The sequence below is a fragment of the Panthera uncia genome, chromosome D4 (genome assembly GCF_023721935.1).
Source record: "Panthera uncia isolate 11264 chromosome D4, Puncia_PCG_1.0, whole genome shotgun sequence".
NCBI classification, from domain to species: Eukaryota; Metazoa; Chordata; class Mammalia; order Carnivora; family Felidae; genus Panthera; species Panthera uncia.
The window spans coordinates 70,714,258-70,740,130 of NC_064807.1; the positions used below are offsets into that span (position 1 = coordinate 70,714,258).

General features: G+C 39.9%; 1 protein-coding gene across 2 annotated transcripts in view; it reads left to right on the forward strand.

The window, feature by feature from the left end:
- The window catches only part of KIAA1958 (KIAA1958 ortholog), a 158,011-nt gene extending 138,606 nt beyond the window's left edge, over positions 1-19,405 (forward strand). For both annotated transcript variants that reach the window (XM_049636192.1, XM_049636182.1), the window contains one exon: positions 9,931-19,405. In XM_049636192.1, coding sequence (XP_049492149.1) covers positions 9,931-10,737 — 807 coding nt within the window. In that variant the 3' untranslated portion in view covers positions 10,738-19,405. The remainder of the gene's footprint in view (positions 1-9,930) is intronic.
- The last annotated feature ends 6,468 nt before the right edge of the window (positions 19,406-25,873 follow it).

Below are 25,873 nucleotides of genomic sequence, written 5' to 3' on the forward strand. Positions count from 1 at the left end.
ATAACATCATTAAGGAAGGGAAGAGACAGATAAATCACTGAAGAATCCTGGATTTAGGAGAGGACACTGAAAGGAGCGTTAAGAGGTTCTAGGCCCTACATTTGTCTCCTCACCGAGTCATATGCTAATAATCTTTGAAGTGAAACACCCAAAAGGTAGGGGTTTAGTTTTTTTGCAGATTAAAGTCAGCTAAATATGTGTTCATTAATAAAGGTTAGGGGGAGGAGGGGTGCCTAGGTGGCTCAGTCAGTTAAGCAACCAACTTCTTCTTAGGGCATGATCTCACGGTTCATGGGTTCGAGCTCCACAGTGGGCTCTATACTGACAGCAGAGAGCCTGCTTTAGATTTTCTGTCTCCCTCTCTTTTTGCCACTCCCTGTCTCACACTCCCTCTGTCAAAAATAAACAGTTAAAAAAAAAAAAACAAAAACACCAGCCACTCAAGGAAATAGATCACTATGAATGAGGTTGCATAGACACAGCAAGCAATAGATTTAGACACCAAGGACTTTAGGCAGTAGATTATAGACTAATATATATGAAATATTTACAGAAATGATAAGAATTATAAAAATGAGCAAGCAACAACATACTGATCAAAATAATCCAGCAGATTTGAAAATAACAAAAAATTTCCACTTGTGGCCATAAGAGAAAAAGGGCCCAAAATTACCCTTCTGCTATAACAACCAGAAAACTGAGCACAATATGTGCAACAAAGTGTTTTCAACAGAACAGATAGCAACAAATCCTTTAGAGAAAGGTAACAAATGAGAGTACTGAGAAAGGTCTTGTATCAGATGTAGAGAATAGTTCGCTCTAGACCAAGCTCTGTTCTAATCCCACCCAACAAATCTTAAAAGCTAGACCCAAGTGCATGAAAAGGTGCTAGCATCACTAATCATCAGGGAAATGCAAATCAAAACCACAATGAGATACCACCTCATACCTGTCAGAATGGCTAATATCAAAAAGACAGGAAATAACAGGTGTTAGTGAGAATGTGGAAAGGGAACCCTTGTGCTTTATTGTTGGAATGTAAATTAGTGTAGCCACTATGGGAAACAGAATAGAGGTTCCTCAAGACATTAAAAATGGAATTACCGTATGGTCCATCAATTCCACTTCCGGGTATCTGAAGGAAACAAAAACAAAAAGATTTAGGCACCCTCATGTTCATTGCACCATTATTTACAATAGCCGAGACATGGAAGCAACCTAAGTGTCCATCAATGGATGAATGGATAAAAAAAAAATGTGGTGCATATATACACAATGGGATATTACTCAGCTATAAAAAAGAAGGAAATCCTGTCATTTGCAACAACATGAATGGACCCAGAGGGCATTATGCTAGGTGAAGTAAGTCAGACAGAGAAAGACAAATGCCTTAAGATCTCACTTATATGTGGAATCTAAAAGCAAAACAAAATAACAACAACAACAATAACAACAAAACACCCAAACTCATAGACAAATAGAAAAGAATGTGTTTGCTGGAGGTGGTGGGGAGGGGCATTGGGAAGGAGAGTAAAATGGGGAAGGTGGTCAAAAGGTTTAAACTTCCAGTTATAAAATAAATAAGTCGTGGGAATATGATGTACAGTTTGGTGACAATAGTTGATAACACTGTATTGTATATTTGAAAGTTGCTAAGAGAGTAGATCTTAAAAGTTCCCATTACGATACAAAAAATTTAACTATGTGTGATGATGGATGTTAGCTAGACTATGGTAATCATTTTTCAGTATATACAAACATTGAATCATTGTGTTGTACATCTGAAACTAATATAGTGTTATGTGTCATTTATATCACAATTTTTTAAGTAAAAAAAAAAAAAGGCAAGACATAGAAGGATTGAATGATTTTTCAAGTAACTTAACTGTGTCCCAGAACAAAGCTTAAGAATATTTATAGGCACATAAATATATACAGAACCAAAGAAATAAAATTCACAATGTCTGTCAAAAATTATTGGACATGCAAAGAAGCAAGAACATACCCCTTAAAAGAATGAATCAATCAAAACCAACCCAGATCTAACAGATTTTAGAATTAGACAAGACATTAAACAGTTATCATAAAGAAGATAAGCAAAAAAAAAAAAAAAAAAAAAGATAAACAAATGGCCAATGAGCACATGAAAAAACACTCAACTTCATTAGACATCAAGGAAATGCAAATCAAAACCACATGAGATTCCATTTCACATCCAATAGAAAGACTATAATAATAACATTTGGTAAAAAGATAATAACAAGTGTTGGTGCAGATGTAGAGAAATTGGAAGCCTCTTACACTTCTGGTGGGAATATAAAATGGTATAGCTCCTTTGGAAACAATCTGGCATTTCCCCACAAGTTTTTGAACATAGAGTTACTCTTTCACCCAGCAATTCCACTCCTATGCATATACCCAGAAAATTAAAAACATATATATCTGTGAAAAATCTGAGTTCAAGCATACTTTTTGTAGCCTTATTCACAATAGCCAAAACGTAGGAGTAACCCAAATGGCATGAGCAGATGAATAGATAAAATGTGGCATATCCATACGATGGAATATTATTTGGCAATAAAGAGAAGTGAAGTACTGACAGATGCTTATAGTGTGAATGAACCTAGAAAATGTTATACTAACTGAAAAAAGTCAGAAACAAAAGGACAAGTATGTATTATTCCATTTATGTAAGATATCTAGAAGAAGCAAGGTCATAAAGATGGAAGGTATGATAGAGGTTACCCGGGGCTGGGGGAGGAGGAAGTGTGGAGTTATTGTCGAATGAGTACAGTTTGGAATGATGAAGAAGTTCTGGAAATGAATAGTGGTAGTGGTTGTGCAATGTTACAAACGTACTTAATGCCACTGCATTGTATAATTATATATGGTTAAGATGGTAAATGTTGTATGTATTTTACCATAATAAAAAATCAGTAAAATATAACCACTTCACCTTTATTCATAATTTTAAAATTCACTGTTCTCACATACCCCATCACAATTTCTTCATCCCTACTAAACTTTTCTAGGCTAGAGGGTCTTGTCTCTTAAACTTTGTGAAGTCACTATGAAGACAGTTGTCTCTTACTGGAAACCTTTACATTCCCATGCAGGAATCCCTGAAAAGAACCTAATTTCTCCACACTCTCTAAGGATTAGATAAGTTTTGCAACCCAGGTGAAGAAAATGTCCCATCTGTCTGGTAGAGTGTGCCTTACCGCCCCTGCGCTGGTATTTCTTAGTGTCCCCTGTGTTAGCTAGAGGAATAATGGGTGAGAAAGAAGATGTATTTCAGTCCTCTGTAATCTATTCACATGGGCCACTCAAAATAAACATTTTTAATAACTTAAGAAAGAGGCCAGTATCTTAAAGGATTAGCCAATATTTAATAAAAAGAAGGAATTGTGGCATCCAAAATCCATATTCTTTAGTCTCACCTTCTTGGTCTCAATGTGTGTGTATATATATGTATATATATGCTTATTTTAAGCAAACTTGCTTATTTTAAGAGAGGGAGAGTGCACGCACATGCATGGGAGAGGGGGCAGAGAGACAGGCAGAAAGAATCCCAAGCAGCACAGAGCCCGACACGGTGATCAAACCCACAAATCGCAAGATCATGACCTGAGTTGGAATCAAGAGTCAGACACTCAGTCGATTGAGCCACCAAGGTACCCCAAGATATTTTTAATCTAGATGTGTCTTTAAAGATAGTTACAGTTGACAGCAGACAAGGTAGGTAACAGCTCTTGATCATGATTTGGTAGCTGGTGAGCCTCAAATTTAGTTGTTTGTTCAAGGGAGAAAGCAAGGAGTCAAATCAGACTTCAAAATATCATCTAAATAAGTGGGGTGTACCATCCAGTCTCACTCTGTTGCCTACTGTGTGAGTTTCACATAGTATTTTTCATACAAGTTATTTTCACAGGTGTGATCTGATCCTCCCTGACCCATCTCCCTCAAGGTTGCTATTTCAGTGACCTAGACTCACTCATTGGAAAATAGAGCATCTTGAAGTTCCACACTTATCTTTCTGAATAAATTAAAATTTGGTAACTGCAAGAATGAAGTAAATTTTTGTTGTCAGCAATGGTTACTTCAGGATTCATTTTATTTTCCTAGAAGAGTACTTGTAGTTCATAAACATTTCTCCACTTTTTTCATCCTCCTAGGTAAGATTATCCACAGAGGGATTTGAGACATTCCCCAAAAGTAACTCTTCATTGGCTTGTCTTATAACTCTTTCAAGTGTCAAAGATTACTGTGTAGTTTTGGAACTTGCCATGCAAGTCAGCCTTTTCTTACTCTGTTCTTTCTGGAGTCATCAACTCCATGACCATGCTCTTTCTTACTTCTCTTTGGTCATTTTGACATCAAAGAAACCAAGTTTATAATCCATGGTGAATTTTGACATGGTGATTCTATACAGAGTCATTAATGAAGAAAAATAGTTTCATGTGATGTCTTTATAACAAATTTAAAGACCTTGGTAACCTGGACAAATAACCACCAACCAAAATTCAGTCTGAGAAAACTAAGGAGGCAGCCAACGTGGGCCAGAATGAATGGTTTCTTACGTACATACAATATAAGTTGTATGACTCGACATTTCTCCAGGAATTGCTTTTGCTGTGGTTTTACTTTGTAATCTGTGGTATTCTATGTAAATCAAGAAAAACATTCTGCATCTTAAGTCAGTTTGGCTGTCCTGGCTGTGAGGTAAATTCATTGACTTAACTGTGTTTATCAGTTCATTGTGGATCACTGATGTATTGCAGGCGTTCTGCTGTGTGTTGAAGACGTGGTCATGTGTAAGATGTCATTCTTGCCTTCAGGGAGCTCTCAGTCCATTTTGAGAAGCAGACATAAAAATAGATAAGAAGCTCTGCAATAGAGAGAAGGCCATAATAAAAAATTAAATTAAGTGTTGTGGGATCCTAGGTGAGAGAGTAACTTTGCTTAGGGAAGCTGGAAAAGCCTTTATGTAGACAGCAGAATTTGAGCTAGATCTGAAATAAGAGAGATTTTCCAAGTAGAGAAGGTTAGAAGAAAAAGGCATTCTGGACATAGGAAGCAGAGTGCAAAGACTTAGAGGCGTAAGAGTACCTGATGGTTCCTGTGAATGGCACAGAGTTCAGTGAGGCTGGAAAATCATATACAGAGAAAACAGCAGATTAGGCTAGAGAAATAGTATGTGTACCAGTTAATGATAGCTGCATAACAAACCACTCAAAAGCTTAGTGGCTTAAAGCAACATACATTTTATTTGCTCATGATTCTATGGGTTGTTCTTAGCTGGGTAGTTCTTCTACTGGTCACTTGGAGTATCTAACATGTGGGTGCAGGGTATTAGATGGGAGACAGCTTGTCTCTGCTTCACATGTTACATGGTCTAACTGGGCTTCCTCACTTGGTAACATTATGTACTAAGCTGATGAAAGCACAACCTGTTGGAACCTATAAGACCAAAGCAGATGAAAGCAGCATCTCTTGAGGCCTAAGTTTGGAATTCACACACAGTTAACTTTTGCCATGTTCTTTAGTCAAGAGAAGTCATGGCCAGCCCAGATTCCAAGGATGGGAAGAATAGGTTCCACCTCTTGATGGGAGGAGCAGCATTGCAGAGAGGGGTGGGAACAGGGAGGGGAGCAGTTGTGGCTGTCTTTGCAACCAGTGTACCAGAGGGTGAAAGCAAATTATGTAAAGACTTGCTTACAAGGTGAACAGTTTGAAATTTAGTCTAAGGGCAACAGGAAGCTATCAGAGGTTGGTTGGTTTCTTGTCGTGTCTTGTGTTGTTTTTAAGTACTACAGGCAAAAGACTTTTTTCTCAACATCCCTTATTAAGGAGCCATTCCTCTAGTCCCAATTGTTACTGAAGAAGCCATCATGTTAGTACAACAGCCTACCTTTTGGTTGGATGTTTGGATCAGGAGTGGGCCAACCAGAATCCTTTCTTTAGATTTTTTTCTGTTGAAAATAAGAGTTGGAACATTGCCAGTACCTGAAGCTGTAAGATGCAAACCTTAGGGAGTGCTGGGGGGTTATATTGTACGCTATATAAAGAAAGCCACTCTACACAGAGAAGCGGAGATGGGAGAAGAGTCCCGATGGTCTTGGAGACCACTAATGCTGACATCCCTGCCGAGGCTTGTTCAGATTTGGCTTATCTCTTGCGACCAAAGGAATCCCAACTAATACAAAGAGAGGTTAACACCTGCAAGTAGGGAGTTGCAAGTGACAACATAAAAATCTGAAACCAGTTAAGTTTGGGAGTCATAGTTGTTTTAACTGGTATTTTACTGGTATGTAAGAAAGCTGTTGCATTTTTATATTTTGCATATAACTATCCCACTGATGGCTTTTCAGCTGAATCTCTTGGAAATTTCCTAGACCAACAATCAGATTATCAGAAAACAATTATATTTTTATCGTCTTCCTTTAGTATACACATATACATACACACACACACACGTGTGTGTGTGTGTGTGTGTGTGTGTGTGTGTGTGTGTCATTTTTTTTCTTGTCTTGCCTGGTTGGCTAGGACCTCCAGAACAGTGTGTTATATAACAGTAATTATATTCAGCAAGTTCATCCTATTCCTGACATTATAAAAAAAAATTTCTAACATTTCCATCATAGGTATAATATTTATAGTTCTGGTTTGTAAAATACTCTTCATCATAGTAAGAGGATTGGATTTTTTTTCTTCCAATCTAAATTTAATTTGAATTCTTAAAAATTTCAAATGGAGGGGCGCCTGGGTGGCTCAGTCGGTTGGGCGTCCGACTTCGGCTCAGGTCATGTTCTCATGGTTCGTGGTTCGAGCCCTGTGTGGGGCTCTGTGCTGACAGCTCAGAGCCTGGAGCCTGCTTCGGATTCTGTGTCTCCCTCTCTCTGGCCCTCCCCCGCTCACGCTCTGTCTCTCTCTCTCAAAAATAAATAAACAAAAAAAAAAAAAAAGAAAATTTCAAATGGATATCATACTTTCAAGTCATTTTTCAGTACTCAGCAAGTCCATGTTAGTTTCTCTATGAGTAAGTCAATGATATTAACATGTTTATTAAGACCGAATCATGTTTACACTCTGCAACAATCCCTACTTGTCTCCATGTAGTATTGCTTTCCTGCAGTTCTGAATCTGATTTGATAATAGAGGCAGCCCTTGTTTTCCATGGTACCATGTTAATTGCTGCTCGTGCATATCAGAGCCGTGTGTTGGAGCCTTGTTCTCGCTTTGCACGGTTCTAACATGCACACTTTAAACATGCCTTACTTTAACCTGGCACTGTGCAAAACAAACATTGTCTGTTTACCTTTATATTCATACACTTTTTATTATATATCTGCTAGATTTGGAGTAGAAAAAAATGAAGAAACTTTCTTTTTCCTATGCTCCAAAACTGTTTAAATGCAAAAGCTGAATAGACTCCATAAAGCCAACTCCTTAGGAGTGATATACATCCCTGACCATCATTCACCATATTTTGGGGGCTCTTCAGATCTTTTACCTCCTATTGAACTAACTTTGGTAATTTGCATTTTGCTAGAAAATTATTCAGGTTACCTAGATTTTCAAGTTAATATGTACAAAGTATATAATGTTCTTTCATATTATTGATTCATTTTCTATAGTTTACTGTCTTTCTCATTCCTAATGTTATTTAAATGTATATTTCCTTTCTTCTTCTTTCTCTTTCTTGCTGTCACAACCACTAGAAGTTTGTCAGAGTAGGTCTCTCCAAAGATTACATATTTTCAATTTTTAAAATATGTTTATTTTTGAGAGGGAGAGAGAGAGTGAGTATGCAAGTGGGGGAGGGGCAGAGAAAGAGGGGAACAGAGGATCCAAAGTCTGCTTGATGCTGACAGAGGATAGCCCTTTGTGGGCTTGAACCCATGAACCATGAGATCATGACCTGAGCTCAGTGGCTTGACCGACTGAGCCACCCAGTTACCTCATATTTTCATTTTTTAAGCTTTTTAAAAAATTTATTTAAGTAGCCTCTACACCCAACATGGAGGTCAAACTCACAACCTGGAGATCAAGAGTTGAATGCTCTTCCAACTGAGCCAGCTAAGCACCCCTACATATTTTCACTTTTTAATCTATCCCAATTTATATCTTTTCTAGTTCATTAATTTATGTTTTATTTTTTATTGATTCACGCTATTGTTTTTTTAAGTTTATTTTTGAGAGAGAGAGAGAGCAAGCAGGGAAGGGGCAGAGAGAGAGGGAAAGAGAGGGAATCCCAAGCAGGTTCCACACCATCCGCTCAGAGCCCAACATGGGGTTCAGTTCCCTGAACCATGAGATCATGACTGGAGCCAAAATCAAGAGTCAGAGGCGTAACTGACTGAGCCACCCAGGCACCCCTCTATTTTTTTTTTAAAGTAGGCTTCATGTCCAGTGTGAGCACAGTGCAGGGCTTGAACTCATAACCCTGAGATTAAGACTGGATCTGAGATCAAGAGTCGGATACTTAACCGACTAAGCCACCCAGGTACCCCATGATTCGCTCTATTATTTTTTCATTTGGTTTACTTTCTCTAGCTTTTTCAGCTAAATAATCAGTTTGCTTATTTTCAGGACAATTTTCTAACAAAGTCATTCAAGAGTATGATGTTATGAGAGTGTATTTAGCAAATCTCATGCATTTTGATTTGGAATGTTTTCAGTTTGGTTCATTTTTAATCTCTAACTCACTTTTTATTTTCTCTTTGACCCAAGGGCTATTAGAAGAATGAGTGTTACCTGTACAGTTTCTACTTTTAAAAAGTTTTCTGTTGAGACTTTCTTTTGTCCTAGAATGTGTAGTCGGCCTGAAATGACTATGAGCAAAGTCTGGTTTTCTCTGTCTAGCTCCTTCTTGAAAATAAAGCTGTCTTACTGGCCAGGCTTCCTTCTTCTCCTACCACATCCAACTGAGAAGCTCTCTCTAATTGTCAGTGCAGTCATTAAGCTTTTCATGTTTTTTGAAGAAGTATTGATATTGCAACCCTATGGGTCATTAAGCCAGTGATATTTCTGGACCTATTCAGATGTGTTCAAGTGAAGAATCAAGGTCATTAACTTGCTCTGCAACCCAGACATGCCCATCGCCTTTCCCTAATGGCCCAGTGTTTAGTGCCAGCAGGACCCAATCGTATGTGCAGATTTTGAGGAAATTAATGCTGGATGATTCAGTCTGTAAATTTAGTTCACAAATTCTTCAGAAAGAATGGTTGAATTTTCCCAAAGGAGAGAGAAGGAAATGATTTGCTAGAAAAGAGAAGAAGGGGCTTCTGGAGAAAAAGGGGCTTCCAGAGAGGAACAGAATAGTGAAAGTTACAAAGGCCAATAACAGTAACTAGTATACATATGAATATTTATATAGATATACGTGTATATGCGTTCTTCACTGTTTACAAACCACTTCACATCCCCTACTTTTTTTTTTAAATTTTTTAATGTTTACTTATTTTTGACAGAGAAAGAGAAAGAGCCAGCATGAGTGGGGGAGGGGCAGAGAGAGAGGGAGACACAGAATCCGAAGCAGGCTCCAGGCTCTGAGCTGTCAGCACAGAGCCCGACATGGGGCTTGAACTCATGGACCGCGAGATCATGACCTGAGCCGAAGTCAGACGCTCAACCGACTGAGCCACCCAGGCACCCCCATCCCCTACTTTATTTAAGCATTACAGTAATTCTTTGAGTAGATCTTGAGTATTATGTCCCATTTTGCTGCTTGAAACACTTAGCTTACGAGTGTGGAACCAAGATCTTCTGCTTGAAGTTCTTTCACTGTCTCATGCTGAGGAGTCAACCCTCTAGAGACCACAAAATGTCTTGTCCACAATACAGCCCCTGGTGAGGATCAGGAGAAGGAAGGGGTCTGACTCTTTGGGTGTCCTCAAATATGTAACCTCAGTGTTTGTCTCATTTGAGATCCCCGCGGCGAAGTTGAACGAGCTGCTCGAGAATTTTTACGTCACCGTTAAGAAGAGTGACGGCTCCGACTTCCTGGCCACCTCGCTGCACGCCATCCGCCGGGGCCTGGACCGCATCCTGAAGAATGCAGGTGTGGGCTTTTCCATCACCAGCAGCACCTTCAGCTCTTCCACCAAGAAACTCAAGGAGAAGCTGTGGGTGCTGAGCAAGGCAGGGATGTCAGGTGCTCGTTCTCGCAATATTGTCTACTTTTCTCTTTCTGATGAGGAGGAGATGTGGCAGGCAGGGTGTCTAGGGGATGACAGCCCCATTACTCTCTTGTCCACTGTGGTCAAGTACAACAGCCAGTACCTGAACATGAGGACACTGCAGGAGCATGCAGATCTGATGTATGGTGACATTGAGCTGCTCAAAGACCCACAGAACCAGCCCTATTTTGCCCGGACAGACAGTGTCAAGCGGGAGAGCCGGAGTGGTTCCACTAGAGTGTGTCATGGGAAAATCTACCATGAGCATTCCCGGGGACACAAACAGTGCCCTTACTGCCTCCTCTACAAGTATATGTACATCCACCGGCCGCCCACCCAAATGGAGGCCAAGTCCCCTTTCTACCTTACAGCCAGGAAGGAGGCCACAGACATGGGCAGCGTATGGTATGAGGAACAGAGGATGGGACTGCGCTCTCTTCGGGGAATTGTCCCAAACTTAGCCAAGAAGGTCAAGCTGGAAAACTGTGAGAACTTCACCTTTGTCTCATTTACTCAGGTCTCTAGGAGACTTGGCTCCCACAGTTGCTGTCAATGAGTCTTCCCTGGGTCCAGGCCACTGCCCTGCTTACCCTGATGGGAGGGAGCTCCCTCAGGCAGCCAGGGCCAGAGCTCCAAGGTGGCAGGGGACGATTGTGACATCAAGGTCAGGCTGGTCTCTGTCAGTGTGACCTGCTGTTTCTTTGACTTCGGGTTTGTTCTTTTTTTTAACTGAAAGTAGATGGGTCTGAGTAATTAGGGTATTTTATCCAAATGTGTGTCACCTTTGTTAAATAATAGAATCTAACACAATGTATAATTGTTCCATACACAAAAGTGGAGGAAGTTCATCTTATCTAGTGCCTTTTTAGCACAGATTTTTCTCAAAAAAAAAAAAAAAAAAAAAGAGGAAGAAAAAGGAGACTGTTTAAGTAGTCATTAAAAAAACTCCCAGTAGCCTAGTAGCTTTAGAATGTTATGAAGACTATATATACTTTGTTGAATTACACTCACAGTAAGGAACTGGAAGGAGAGAGGCAGACATGTTAACTGTTTCCAGGAGAAAAATTGCACTCGACACTCCTCTCTGTGTCTTGTTGATGGATGACTTGGTTCTGCAGAGCAAGCAGCTTTGGTTGCTAGAAGCTGGTGGGGCTGCACTCAGTAGTGCTGATAAGAGAGGCGGGGGGCTGCCCCCCACTGCTGTCAGCACAGGAGCAACTTGATTCCTGCATCAACGGAGGCAGTTTTAATTTTATGGAAAAAGATTAATGCACCAGAAGATGTTTATGAGAGCAAGGTTTCCGGTGAACTAGATGGTTTGTATCGTGAGGGAATTTCCAGTAGTGGAAAAAAAAAAAGTAGCTTGGGAAAGCGATCTGTGATCAAAATAAGAAAACCTCCTGAAGCAGAAGTGCCTACGTTTTATTTCTCAGTACCACGTGAAAGCTGTTTTCATTCGAAAGTTTTTTTGGAACTGTCTTTAATCTGTTCTTTGTGTCACACAGTTGTTTCTGTCAGCATCTAGCACTGGATCTGTAAAACAACTAATGGTAATTTTTCAGCTTAACCAGGAAAATCCAACAAGGCAAGGTGCAAAGAAAACCCCAAAATGTGTTCATTAAAGAGCTTTGAAATATGTTTCTCAAAGTATGACTCTTTCAGCCACAGTAGATGTCATCATTTGAGGTTGGCACCACTGCTTGGGACATGATGACGTAGGCAGCCTACCAGGTAAGCAGGCTCAGCATTTTGGACGTAGTTGTGAGAATCAGAGCACGATGACAGGCTATTAATGCAGCTTGAAATCATTTCACTCAGGTAAACTTCAACCTGAACACATGCTGTTGAAACATCAGCAGAATTTTCTAATAACTACTCTGAATGATAACTGAGAAAGGAGCCCAAAGAGTGGTAATTAATAATAATTTCCAGAAATCTGTATTTTGTATTTGAGGAAAGACTGCTACAGCTTTATACCAGTATGCTCCTGCGTGTGCTTTCTAATCCAAAATTAAAATTCCAATATAAATTCATTTTATAAGAGTCCTAAAATCAGTCCTGTTTCTTTTTCAAAACATTATTTTAGTATTTATTTTAATTAATCGTTCTTAAATATCATTCACCAGTCATTGAAATATGTAATACTTCCCTTACCAGAAAAGACTCAGCCAATGCTGCCTTAAGGTTTAATGTTTTTCCCTTTTTAGTTAAACTGCACATTTATAATTTTGTTTACTAGTTGATCTTTCCTGAATATGGGTTAATTTTGGTATGTCTCCATGTGTATATAAATAACAGGCAATACTGAATAATCAGTGTTATGACTTGATATTGCGTACTGTTCTGTTGTGATTTCCTATAGTGATTTTAGGATTTTGCTTAAAAAGAGACACAAAACATTAGGTACAGTTTTCTTTAGTTTGCTAAACACCCAAAGGCTATTTTGTTCGTGGAAGGCAGATGGTCATATTTTCTGTCAGTTCTGCACTTAAACAGAAATATAACCCATGTGAACTATTGGGCAGACACAGCCTACAGCCTAATTGAATAAAACCTCCATCTTTATTTTAAATAGAATTGAGAAGAAGTCGCCATTAGGGATCTCCGGGATCTTTTCAGATTATAACATTTCTGTAAGTAGCAATAACTGACCCAGAGGTTGTCATCTTTCTGTTGAGAGTGGCTTTTCATCAGCTGAATAACCACCTCTGCCTCACATTTGTTGCTTATCACTATCTGATGTGTTATAAATCCCCAGCGTTCTGAAGTGAATGGTTATAACAAAAAATCAGGAGGTGGAATCTTCAGTGCTATCTGATGGAATGAAAGAACTGTATCTCAGCATCATAAATGCCGTGCATTACATGCCTCCCTTGAGGAGCGCAAAAGTGAGAAAGAAAACACATATCAAGTGCTCCTCTGTGCCACACATTGTACTAGGTGCTTTGTTATGTATTTGTGTTAGACGTGTGCGTATGCAACACATACTTTAAATTTATATGTGGTAACACTTGGTAGACCTGCTAAAATGGCAAAGCACCTGTTCCTTTATACGGCCACGTCCATCCTCGGAGGATCTGAAGTGGGGCCAGAGTAGCTAGTTCTAGTTGGCATTCAGCCTTTCCAGCCAGCTCTAAATCATGCCCGCTGGGAATGCCATGATTTTCTCCTCTTCCCTAAGCCAGGAGAAAGGAGAATCCCAAGAAAAAGAAGCGGGGAGATTAAGGGCATTTTCTCCACTTCCCTTTATTTACTTATTTTACTCAAAAGTGGGAATGAATATCAGGAATTCACAAGCTCATCTAAGCACAAGTTGCCTCTGGCTTTGCATCAGGAACTGTAGGGCTACAGATATTAGGAGAGTACCTGTGGACTGAGTGCTTTGGGTGAACTCTTGCCCCCAGCACCTGCTGCATCTGCTCTTAAGTGAGCCCTGCTTGCTAGGTACCTCCTCTCCAGAATCTAGCAGGCCTCCCCTTGGAAGTTTATTCCAGCAGAGATGATAGGGAATCAGCTTGAAGGGTATGATCCCGCTAAACATAAAGGCTTTATTTAATACGGTACTAGGTGCATAGGAAGCATGCAGTACGTTAGCTATTTTAGCTACAATTTTTGGTAAGAATAATAATAATATTCAACTAATCTGCATTACATCAATTATTTCTTCCATTGTGGAGATTCTCTCTCCTTTAAACTGTTAAACTTGAAGAGGAAACCAAACCTGATAATCTGGTCACATTTATGCCCATAAATTCTACCTCCAACACAGCCCAGCCCTGATACCTCAGCTGTAAGCAAAAACTAGTGAAGAATGGAGATGCCTTAAGAGGCTTTATGAGAAAGCTTTTGCATTGTCTAGTGTGTTTGCAAAGGGGAGTAATATGGAAGAACCTAACCAAAGTTGTGAACGAAATGGTCTCCTTGGTTGTGTGGCGTTTCCCAGCTCTCCTTGGATTATATGCTGTATTAATCTGCCCTAACTGATAAATGGTGTTTGAAGAAATGTGAAATTCTATTCCTTTGATTTTTATTTAAATTCGACCTTATTAAAAGCATCAAGCACTATACCACTCTCTCAGCATGTTCATAGACCGTCATTGGGAAAATCTGGACAAAATAACCTTCATTTAGAAGCTGAAGCCCTTTTCTGTAGTAGGAAGAGGACTTGATTGGGAGTTCCTTCACCACTCACTTGGCAATTCTGGTCTCACTTCCATCAACTATAATAAAGCGGGATTGTTGCAATGGATCATCTCCAACGTGAACAGTATCACAATTCCTCAAGCCCATATAGTTAGGAAGTGGCAAAACTTGGAAGCAAGATTCCTAATTCCTCAAGGTCATGCAGTGAATCTCCTAAATTTTAAGAAGTTTCTTGCTGTACCGGAACACTTTCTTCTAGAATAACAGTTTTCTTCAATTTTCAGTTTTCACAACTTCTAAAATTATTTTTTGCTATTTCTAGGCAACAGAATATTTGATTGCTTTTCTCAGCCTAGGCTAATGCTGGCCACACTTTAATTACTTAAATAAAGGAAACAGGATGTTTAAATATTGTGCTTATCAGCATGCATCACTTTGTTGCTTTTACTGACATCTGGATTGCTAAACCTTGTTGAGCTAGTAACCTATTACCTTTAGGCACCAATAAATGCAGACAACAAAGACCTCAAAGTTACCTCATCTTCTCTACATGAGCTCCAGTTTCATCTAAGTAAAGGCCCATGCACATTTAGAAACTGTTAACAATTCACAGATATTCAAATTCACATATGTCTTTAAATGTTTTTGCTTTGGGATTGGATGTTTAATGCTCTGTATTAAGAGAAAAACATTCAATTGTATTTAGTCAGTGTTCTGAAAAATCTTTGTTGTTTTCTTTCCCCCATATAGATTAATCACCTTAGCAAAACCATGAGTGGAGGGAGAGATTGGTGGTGACCTATGGCTGAGCTCCTTTTGTGAGAGAGGAGGACGCCATGTGGGCATGTGGGTGATTAACTTATCTCTGGGAATTCCTATGTATTCCATATCCCTGACTCCTGACATCACTGGATTTCCCAAAATTCCTTTATGGGAGGCTGCCCCTCCTTCTGGCAAAGTTTGTTATGATTTTGAGTGTTTCCAGTTCTTTATGATCCAAGGAAACCAGAGTTGCTTCTCATGTTTAGTTGTTGATCAGAATCAGACTTCTATGCTCAATTAAAGTGCTTTATTATTTATCTAGTGCAGCTCATATGGAAGTTAATAATTTCAGGAAATATTTACTAAAACCAAAACAAAAAGATCACTGGGTTATATTGGATGCATATTGCTTACATTACTATTAAAAGCATTTAAATAGACCCCCATTGAGATGAGATTGGGCTCCTAAATATTTTATAGTCAATATAACTGATATGATTAATTTGCATTTAACTGTAGTTATTGTTACAGTTCAAATAAGTTTCTAGAAGGTTCACATTTGACTAACATTATGGTAAGTGCTTCCTGACAGCTGCCTCATATTCTCATCTAACCTCACAACAGCTCTGCAAGGTAGGTCTAATTATTCCCATGTTACTTATTGAGAAACCAAGGCTCAGAGAAGTTAAGTAAATTTCCCAAAGTGTCACAGAGCTAATAAGGAGAAATTAAGTTTGGACCCAGGGTCTTCTGGCTTCAAATATAGTGCTCAGTCCATTAGAGAAAACTGTCTTCCTCAGGGCCACAGAGGTCCATTTATCACAGAACCTTTAAAAAATTAAACACAATTTGTTTGTTTGGGAATACTTCATTTCTCAAGACATACTGTGGCACACCTTGTATGCACTCTCTTACTAATCTGTTGGTCATTAGTATGATTCAGTAGTTCCTAGGAGGCCTGATGGTTTTCTGTGAACTTTCTGCATAGTGATAAGTTTCTGTCTTTATTCAATAAATAACTCGTATTATCTGTTCTCTAATCCAAAGGGCAGATGATCATGCCAGTTTATTCTAATAAGAGTCAAGTAGTTTACTTTCTGCACCTGTTTTGACACTGTTATCACTGAATAAAATGTAAAGAACTACCTAACCTATGTCACAATTATATGCTCGTGTTTTTTACTTTTGCTTTTTAATTTTGGTGTCAAAGGATTTTTATAATCCTTAGGGTAAAGCACCCTCATAGCAAAATATACTTACCTTAGTCTTTTGTTTTGTATTCTTCTTTCCTTTATCAGGGCATTTTTATTTTCTGTTTTGAGACTTAAAAAACAATAGGCTATAAGTACCTCTGAGATCATGTAGTCAAATCCCCTCATTTTACCTACAAGGAAATTGAAGCCCAGAGATATTTAAGGGGCCATCGAAGATCAGCAAGACAGTAAGTAGATTCAGTACTAGAAAATTAATCCAGAACTCTTTCTTCCATACCATAGCTGGGAAGATTTGGGTTTTTAAAAATTAATTATTGAACTGCATCTGGAAGAATGACATCTGGCTGTCAGAAGCCCCCACTGAGCTCCTAACTTCCCAAAGAAATACTCATAGAGACCCCAAAGAAGGCCGAATCTCAGTTCTAGAATCTAGAAGGAATTGGTACAATTTATGAGGCATATGGTGGTGGATTGAGGGAAAATCTTCCAGGCTGTAGCTCACTTTTTTCTCTGACTTCATGTCATGAAATGGACATACTGTGAATTTAAAACTTTGAAAGATATCTAATAACTCATTTTCTTCACCAACCATGTCCTGCCTCCTTGCTCAGGATCAGGTCTCCCGAGCCAGAAAAATAACTGACTGATCCTTCCTCTTAACCAGGAAGCAGACCATGAAGGTTCTCCATCCCACCACCCTTCTCCCTGCCCCACCTCCTCCTCATTCAGTCCACAACTCCAAACCCTAGGCCCAAAATGTGAGCAGAAAGCAGAGGGATCTCTTAGAGGCCTGGTACATTCTGTGAAAAATGTCCTTTAGGTGAGGACAGATACAACTAATTGCGGAACATGCAAATACTGTAATTTTTCACGTACAATATCAGTTCAGAGAACCAGGAAACCAGGCAATAGGATGGAAAAGAATGCCACTTCAATAGAAAAGCATTAAACTTGAAATTGGACTTGGAAGTATGCACATCTCGTTACCCACCACCACATGTATCCACAGAAGAGTGTTGACAGAATACTCAGTGTGGACAGATAGCACAACCAAAGGCAAGTCCTGGATCTGGGAAGAGACGACCATATTTAAGGATGAGTATAGAGAAAAAAAAGCAAGACGGGGTATATAAAAAAAAAATGACTGAACCAGGTGAAATAAACAGCTTCCAAGAGCATTTGAAAATGAAAGTGGTCTCCTGCAAGAAACAAATGTGTAGGGCTCTTCTTGTTGTAACTGAAAGAACAGAAGAATTGCTTCTGTGAAGCAAGTTATGTCAGAATGGGACTGGTTCAGAGAAAAAGGAGGTAGAATAAAATGAAAAAGAAGAATGCTTAGAAGGATTTCAAGGAAGCTAAAACACATCAGATTACAATCCGCGCTGGAAGCAGAAAAGAACACAACTGAGCTTAGAAACACAAATCAATAATGTGAAGGACAGACTCGAGATTTTCTTCCTAATATTCTTTCAAAAGAAAGAAGAGATGAAAACAATGGGGAGAGATTAATGGATTTGGAAGACAGAACGTTAGCTAACATTCCTGAGTTTTGCTTTCCTGATGGAAAAACTAGAAAGGACTCACTGCATTCCTGGTCAAAAAATAAAATAAAACCAAAGAGACCTGTACCTAAGCATGTCCTGGCAAAAAATGTCAAACTACCAAGGCCAGAGAATGAAGAATCCTGCAGGCATATCCAGCCAGAAAGTCACCAGTTGCCTCTCAGAAAACAAAAGAGCTTTCTGGCTTCAACCTTCTATTCTATAGCACCAAATGCCAGGAAACTATAGGGAATTTTGAGGGGAAACGTTGTGGAATTTTGGAATTAGATACACGTTAAGATACAGAAAGAATTTTTAGTTATGACAAGCATTCAGGAAATAAACCATCTATGTACTATTCTAGCCTACAAAGTTTGGTTTAAAAAGCAATTTTTGCTTAATATAATTTCAAGGGACTCTGGGGTATTAAATATCAGATCATTTACCCACCAGAAGAAGGAAATATATGCTTTTAAATAGGTAACATGGTTAGAAGCCACATATCTGAAAGTGCCCTAGGTCCTCGCATGAATGGGCTTCCCTAATGTAAGAAAATGTACCTGAAAATAATTGCCGTTTGACAGCATTGTGTTTTTTCATTTTTATTACTGAAGTAATGCAGTGTTCATTATAGTATAAATAGAAAATTCAGATACATTCCTTACAAATAAAATTTAAATGGCCCTCAATTTCCTCTGCTACCACCTAAAACACTATTCTGAGAGAGTCCTTTTCTTCTAAGTGAGAAAAGGCAAAGGGGTCCCCACTTCTGTTTTGGGGTCTGAAAGCCTGAACTAGACCTTTGTTGAGGCCATCCCATGTGCTTGTCCCTGCTCCTCTAATTCAGAACTAACAGGTGCCAAGTTAGAAAATTACAGAATCTATATCTGTGTTTTAAAATGAGACCAGGGAAAACAAATCTTGTTTTCGAATACAAGAGTGGTCCAGTTGGAACAGCAGGAAGCTGGCCTGGGGGAGTGAGAGTGATTTCTTTAGCTGTGCTCGAAGTTTTAAATTCAGGTATTAAGGGAATAGAAGCATTAAAAAAACAAAAAGCTAATTAATTACTTCTGGAGTCTAATGTCAACGTTAGAACTGAAGCTGGGTTGTGTGGTTTGGTTTTTCATTCGCTTGCACTGGAAGGACTTGAAAAGACCCAGGAATGTTGAGTATCATTGGCCTTAATGCTCAGTTCCTTCCTGACAGTATAAAGGTTTATCTGTGCCCCAAGTTTCCTTGCAATTTAAACTCTAAATTAAATTTTCAACACGACAAGCATGTTTGCTTTAAATTTAGCAATAGAATAGTTAATAGGTTGTTTTGCGTTTGCTTAGTTTTCCATTCTGAAGCACAGCAAACCTCTTCCAGATGGAGAGAGTCTCTTTTGGATAGGTTCCAAGTGTAACCTTTTCCAAGGTCCCCTGTTGCTCGGCTGTGACTGACAAAAGTCTGTTCACTGTAACTGCTTAAATGAGAAACGCAGTGCTTTTATTTAACATTTTAAATATTTTCTATGTGGCTGTATGTTCCAAATGATAACAACAAAGCTGTGTCCTAATATTTTCGCTATTCTGGATGTGTTTTTCTTTTCTTAGTGTAGAGGAGGATATCCATCATTTCTTAACACTGGAAACATCATCCTGAATCACATAAGAAATGGTAACTTGAATGATTTTAATGTACCACTTTTCAACTTTTTATTACCCCCCCTCATGCCTGCACATGTACACACACACACACACACACACACACACACACACATGTGCACGTGGGGGAAAGCACATGTGGCATCTGTCTTCTGTCATAGAACGTCAGAGGTGAGACAGACTTTCCTGTTCATCTAGTCCAGCCCTCTAGCTGATAGTCTATTAGTCTGTTAACAGTTTGCAAGGTTCTGGGTTTTGTTTTGTTTTGTTTTAAGTTGTTGTTGTTTGGTTTATGTATGTGCAGCTTGACTGTTTACCCCAGATTTTTGAAAATAAAAAAATTAATCTATATTTTATGTCTGTTTTATTAAAATAACTTAGTTATTTAAACTTAGCAGTATGTATGGCTTCTGAATGCTTTTTATTTTCATATCACGTTCCTAGAAGTAATGTTCTTCGTGGTTTGCAAAAGTAAGGACATTTTGAGCGGTTCTTTGCCCATATGCTATGCTCCTGAGCTAATGCCCTGAGTGAAACTGTTCTGACTGACCTTCTCTCTGGTTCTCCAACTTGCATTTCTTCACTGGGCAGCTGGGAGCCCATTTGGAAAGGCCTTGTAGATGACAATATATCCACCATTGTGTATATGCCTCGGATTACTGCTTTTCTGCTTTCTAAATTATTATCTTTGGTTTTGGGAGAGTATATTTAATCCTGAATACCTTTAAAATAGACATTTGTAGCTCTAAATCATTCCTGAGAAATGAGCGTCTGAGAAATCTTTCCATATGGGTGTCATGGTGATAAGGGTGAAAAGATAAGCTGTTTCACTGAAAATTATTGACCCTTAAGCACAATGACTCTCTTGTCATTATCCTACTTAGAGCAATGATTTTTTTTAAAGTTTTTATTTTGTTTATATTGAGAGAGAGAGAGCAGGGAAGGGGCAGAGAGAGAGGGAGAGAGAGAATCCCAACCAGGATCCACACTGTCAGCATATAGAGCCAACGTGGGGCTCAGTCTCCCAAACCGTGAGATCATGACCTGAGCCTAGATCAAGAGTCAGATGCTTAACTGACTGAGCCACCCAGGCACCCCTAGAGCAATGATTTTAAAAATCTTACATTTTACATTTTATAAAATGTAATGGAAACTGGGGTGCCTGGGTGGCTCAGTTGGTTGGGCAACTGACTTCCGCTCAGGTCATGATCTCACAGTTTCTGAGTTTTAGCCCCGTGTTGGCTCTGTGCTGACAGCTCAGAGCCTGAAACCTACTTCAGATTCTGTGTCTCCTCCTCTCTCTCCCCCTCTCTCTACCCTTCCCCTGCTCACACTGTCTCTCTCTCAATAATAAATAAACATTAAAAAAAATTTTTAAATAAAAAATAAAAATGTAATGGAAGCTATAGACCATTTTCTCAGGAAAATGCATATATGCATGTAGCATTTTACACACACAAACCGAGGTTTAAATACTCCTGCATTCAATTTTTTTTTTAAGAGCTGTCTTTTTGAGATATAGTCTAAAAGATTTAAGGATTTGTTTCAACATAATCCAGAGGGGAAGAGTCGGTAGAAATGTAGACGATACACAAATTGGCTTAGAGTAGATCATGGTTAAAGCAAATCAAGGGGTGTGTGAGAGTTTGTTATACCAACGTTCTTTTGTATATGCTTGAAATTTTCTATAAGGAAGAGTTTAAAACAGCAACAAGCTCCTGTACTGGAGATTCTACTACCCTCCTCACAGATCTCATGGAATCGCAGAAACTTCCAGCTGAGAGGAAGCCCCCGAGGAGAGAGGAGAGGAAGGATGCCAACACAGCCAGGTAAGACACCCCCCTGCCAGACAAACCTGAGGTTGATTTTCAAGTGAGAATGCTGGGCTGGAGCAGGAAGGACAAGAACCAGTGACATTTGAATCGTTAACTGTTAACATGACCTCATTTGCACCTACCAGATGGGAACACATTTTGTTCTCTCCCTTTAATGCAGAGAGTAGATCTGTGGAACCCTTGGGGGCTGATTCTGGCAGCCTTCAGAGAGCTGTAGTTGTGAGGTACAGATAGAGATGTGTTTCACTCCAGCCGAAGGGGCGTGAAGGTTTGCACGCCGAGCTGGGCGGTCCAAGGGCTGGGATAGCACATGACTTTCTGGCCTCGAGAACAAACCCTCCTCAGGGGTCACCATGGAAGCCAGGTTCTACGGAGACCTTGAAAGGACCAGAGAAGGTTCAGGTGAGCACCGGCAAGGAGTGCAATGTGTGGGTCAATGCAGCAGTGGCCTGGTACGCCCTTCCTCTCACTCAGGTGTCAAGACGTGATTTTCTCGGGGCGCCTGGGTGGCGCAGTCGGTTAGGCGTCCGACTTCAGCCAGGTCACGATCTCGCGGTCCGTGAGTTCGAGCCCCGCGTCAGGCTCTGGGCTGATGGCTCAGAGCCTGGAGCCTGTTTCCGATTCTGTGTCTCCCTCTCTCTCTGCCCCTCCCCCGTTCATGCTCTGTCTCTCTCTGTCCTAAAAATAAAATAAAAAATGTTGAAAAAAAAAAATTAAAAAAAAAAAAAAAAAAGACGTGATTTTCTCATTCCTGGAGGAGTCTCGTGACCCCACACATTTGACTCATTCAGTCTGTTCCATCTCCTTTTTCTTGGCTTCTCCCAGATTAGGACCTGGAGTCCCAGAAGGTGTGGGTTCTGTCTTCCTTCTCCAATATACTTCCTTTTCCTTTTCTTCCTTTCTGTTTCCCTGGTTTTCTCCCTCTGCTTAGGAGCACTTTCACTATCGTTTTTGCTGGTAAGACACCAGGGACAGACATGAAAGATATTAAACAAGATATATTTCAGCAATAAACAAGATTCTTGTATTTCTCATGGGATCCCAAAGAAATAATGATGAGAAATAAAAACTCCTGCTGGAGTATTTACAATGTACTCAGCTGCTGAAATGTTCAAAATGCAATCAAGGAAGTAATTTAGCACATTTCTAATACACTTAACTATGGTCATAATGTTTAAGAGTTTGGCCAAATTTTAAAAATCCAGTGAATCTTTTAAGACACTACTAAGGAGTCTAACCCCCACAATCACAAATGCATTTTTTTTTCACAAATGCATTTTTGACAGGTAATAGTTAATACTGTATTTGTGGTTTGTTGTTGTTGTCTGTCCGTAGGATCATGGCCCAGAATTGAAAGGATGCAGTTTGACCTCCCCGTAGGCAGGGAACCAGTGTGATCCAGATGTTTCCTTTTGTGCTGTATTCTCAGGACATGTATGGCCTGTGTTAGGTCCACTGCCATGTATTTCTTTTGCTCGCTCATGATTTCTCAGTGTAGCTCCCCAGCCAGGATACTGTTTCTCAAATGTCAGTCATTCCTCTACATCTCTCACAATTTTTGTGATAGCTGAGTCCACTCGGTCTTTTATTTATTTGATACTTGCTTTAAATGGATTCATTTTTTGCTTGAATTTCTTTTAAAGCAAATAATAGTAATAACTTTCTTTTAAGCAGGGTTTCTCAAGTCAGACCACTCAGGTTCAAATTGCAGCCCTGCTTCTTACTAGTTCTGTGACCTTAGCTAAGGTGTGTGACCTCTCTGGGCTTCAATTTCTTCATTTCTAAAAGGGGGACAACAATATGTATCTTATAAGGATGTGGTGAGGATTGAGTAATAATATTAATACATATGATGAAACACTTAGAGCAATGCCTGATACAAAGTAACTGTCAAAACATAAGTAACTGTCAGCTATGCTTATTATTTATAACATAAATGCTGTATTCCTTGAAATAAACACATAACTATCGCAATTTAAAATGCTTGTCAGTATAAACTCCAAGAATCGTCTCTATCATCACCAGTGACACAATAATCACATTTTAGGAAATAGCTTGAGCCCCACCCCCACCCTCCTCCCGCCCCGTCCTTTCTGAGATTATCTTCTTATTGATCTCTGTGAGAATTTACGGTGTCATGATCTCCTGGTTTTTCTGGTGTATCTTTAGAGTCTTTCTTTCTCAGCTCCTCATCCCTTGACCCTCTCATTTATTCTGATTCAATCTTATATACGTTCTCAGGGCAATTTCACTCACTCCTGTAGGCTTAGCATAAGGCGACCTACATTATCTAAACCTTTGTCAACTGGGGTCCTTCCTCTGAACCACAGAAGGCAGAAGATAACTTGAGTGCCTATCTTCTCAGTTGGAGACCTGAGGTACATAAAGTACTTTGCTCTGTACATACAACAACTAAAATCATTCCTAAGAAACACGTTATAGATGCAGGGGAGAGACAAGAATTCATTCCAGACAATGGAGGCCTTAGGGCATTAGGGCTTATTACTTCCCTAGTGGAACTCTGGTTGAGAAGGGCACCTCAACCCCATGTTCCCACCCTATATTTCTTCCTAAGGAAATGGCACCTGTATCCACCTTGTTGTCCAAGCCAGGAGCCTGACAGTTATTCTAGGACCTCACTCCTCCCTCTCCCCATTCCTCTGTCATCCTCCATAATCATTGTCTACTAGTGGATAATTCTATCTACCTTAATACCCTTCGAATCCCTTCCTTTCCCATTCTCCTCGCTGCCATCAGCTTGGTCAGTGCATACCATTTTTTCCTGTGATTATTTAAAAGCAACCTGAGTGGTTTCCTTGCTCCACCCAGTCTACCTTCCACTGGTTCCTGGGAAAATCTCACTAAATACAAATCGTATTCTATCTTTCCCCCTTTAACGGCGCTCCAAGACCTTTCTGATAAGCTCCAACTCCTCCACATGGATTTCTGGCCGGCGCTGTGACACCATTCCACCCCCTCCTTCTGCCATTTTGCCCGCTTACTGCTCACCTTCTGCCTGAGTGCCCTCTCTCTTCTACCTGCTCCTCTGCTATCACTCTCTATTTTGTAAAATTCTTACGTATTCTTCAGTTCTCGTCTGGCTGCGCATGTGAGCTCCTCTGAGAAGCAGTGAGTCCCCTTGGCTTCTGCTGCCTCACAAGTTGGCAATGTTGAACGGAACCTACAAGCCAATCGGTGTCACTCTGCCCCATCTCCTGCTCCCAAGGAGCCAACTATACTCCAAGGGAGCAGCTTTGCATCTGTGGGCATTTGACTCACAAAGTGGCTACACTGGAAGATGGGTTTTTGAATGAAGGTTTGTGCCTCTGGGGATGGAGGGCAGTGCCTCAGTTTGTGGCTGCGCAGAGCCTATACTTTTACTGTTGGGTGTTTTCCTAAGATAACATGAATTAATAGCTCAGTTATGAAAAATGACGGGCTGGCACACACTCCTGTTTTCTTAGCAGAACTATGGCTGCCAGCTTTGCTATATTTGCTACAATATTGCAAGGCTCCGAGTCTCCTGGGAGACTCCCAGTAGTAATCACATCTGTGGAACTGAGGTTTCCCAAAGGCTGCACTGGAGAGGCATTCAAAGAGGTATAGCAGCTAAATTACTTTGGATCAAAGGTTTTTAACTAGCACTTATGGCTGGGCTTCAGGGAGTCTAGGCATCCCCTAAAATTATAGGTGTAGCTTTTTGTACATTTCACTTGCAGAGGGTCCACTGCTGAATACCAAGATGCCAGTGTTCCCTTTGGATGATCAGACTTCTTTTCTTTATTCATTAAAATATTTCATTGCTTGCCATGATGTATCAGGTACTATCCTAAGTACTAGGAACAGTGGACAAAAAAAAAAAACACATGTAAAAACATGTGCCCTCACAACACTTACATTCTAGTGGGAAAGGCAGACAATAAACAAGAAAGTAAATTACATTCTATGTTAGAAGGTGCTAAGAGCCACAGAGAAAAATTAAGCAAGGTTGTACTGGGAAGGGAGATCACATTTTAAATAGAGTGGTCAAAGAAGGCTTCATTGAAAAGATGACATTTAAGTAAAGACTGGAGGCTGTTGAGGGACCAAGCTCCATGGGTATAAGGAAGAAGAGCATACCAGGTAGAGGGCACAGCAAGTGCAAAGGCCCCAACGTCCCAGAGGTATCCAGAGGACTCTCTTCAAAGTTGCTCTTGCTTGACATTAGACAGCAGGGGCCAAGCATCAACATCACTTTCCAGAAGAATGGAAGGGCTAAGCATCTCAGGTCAAACCATTTTTTGTTGGATGGCCCAGGCTGGTTTGCCTAACGAAAGACACACAGAACGAGGATATTGCTCTGGATCAGGAAGTGACATTCATTATCATCCAGACCCGCTGGTTCTCTACCCCGCTGGGGTAGAACTACATATAATTTGACTGAAATTCCAATTGTCATTTTGATCACTGGCCATTTTCAGTAGATAGCCTCTCAGTAGAAGTACTTAATAACTCCAAGGGGGAAAGAGAGTACATTAAGATTCAAGGAGGAAGAAAACTTCACTTTGTTTT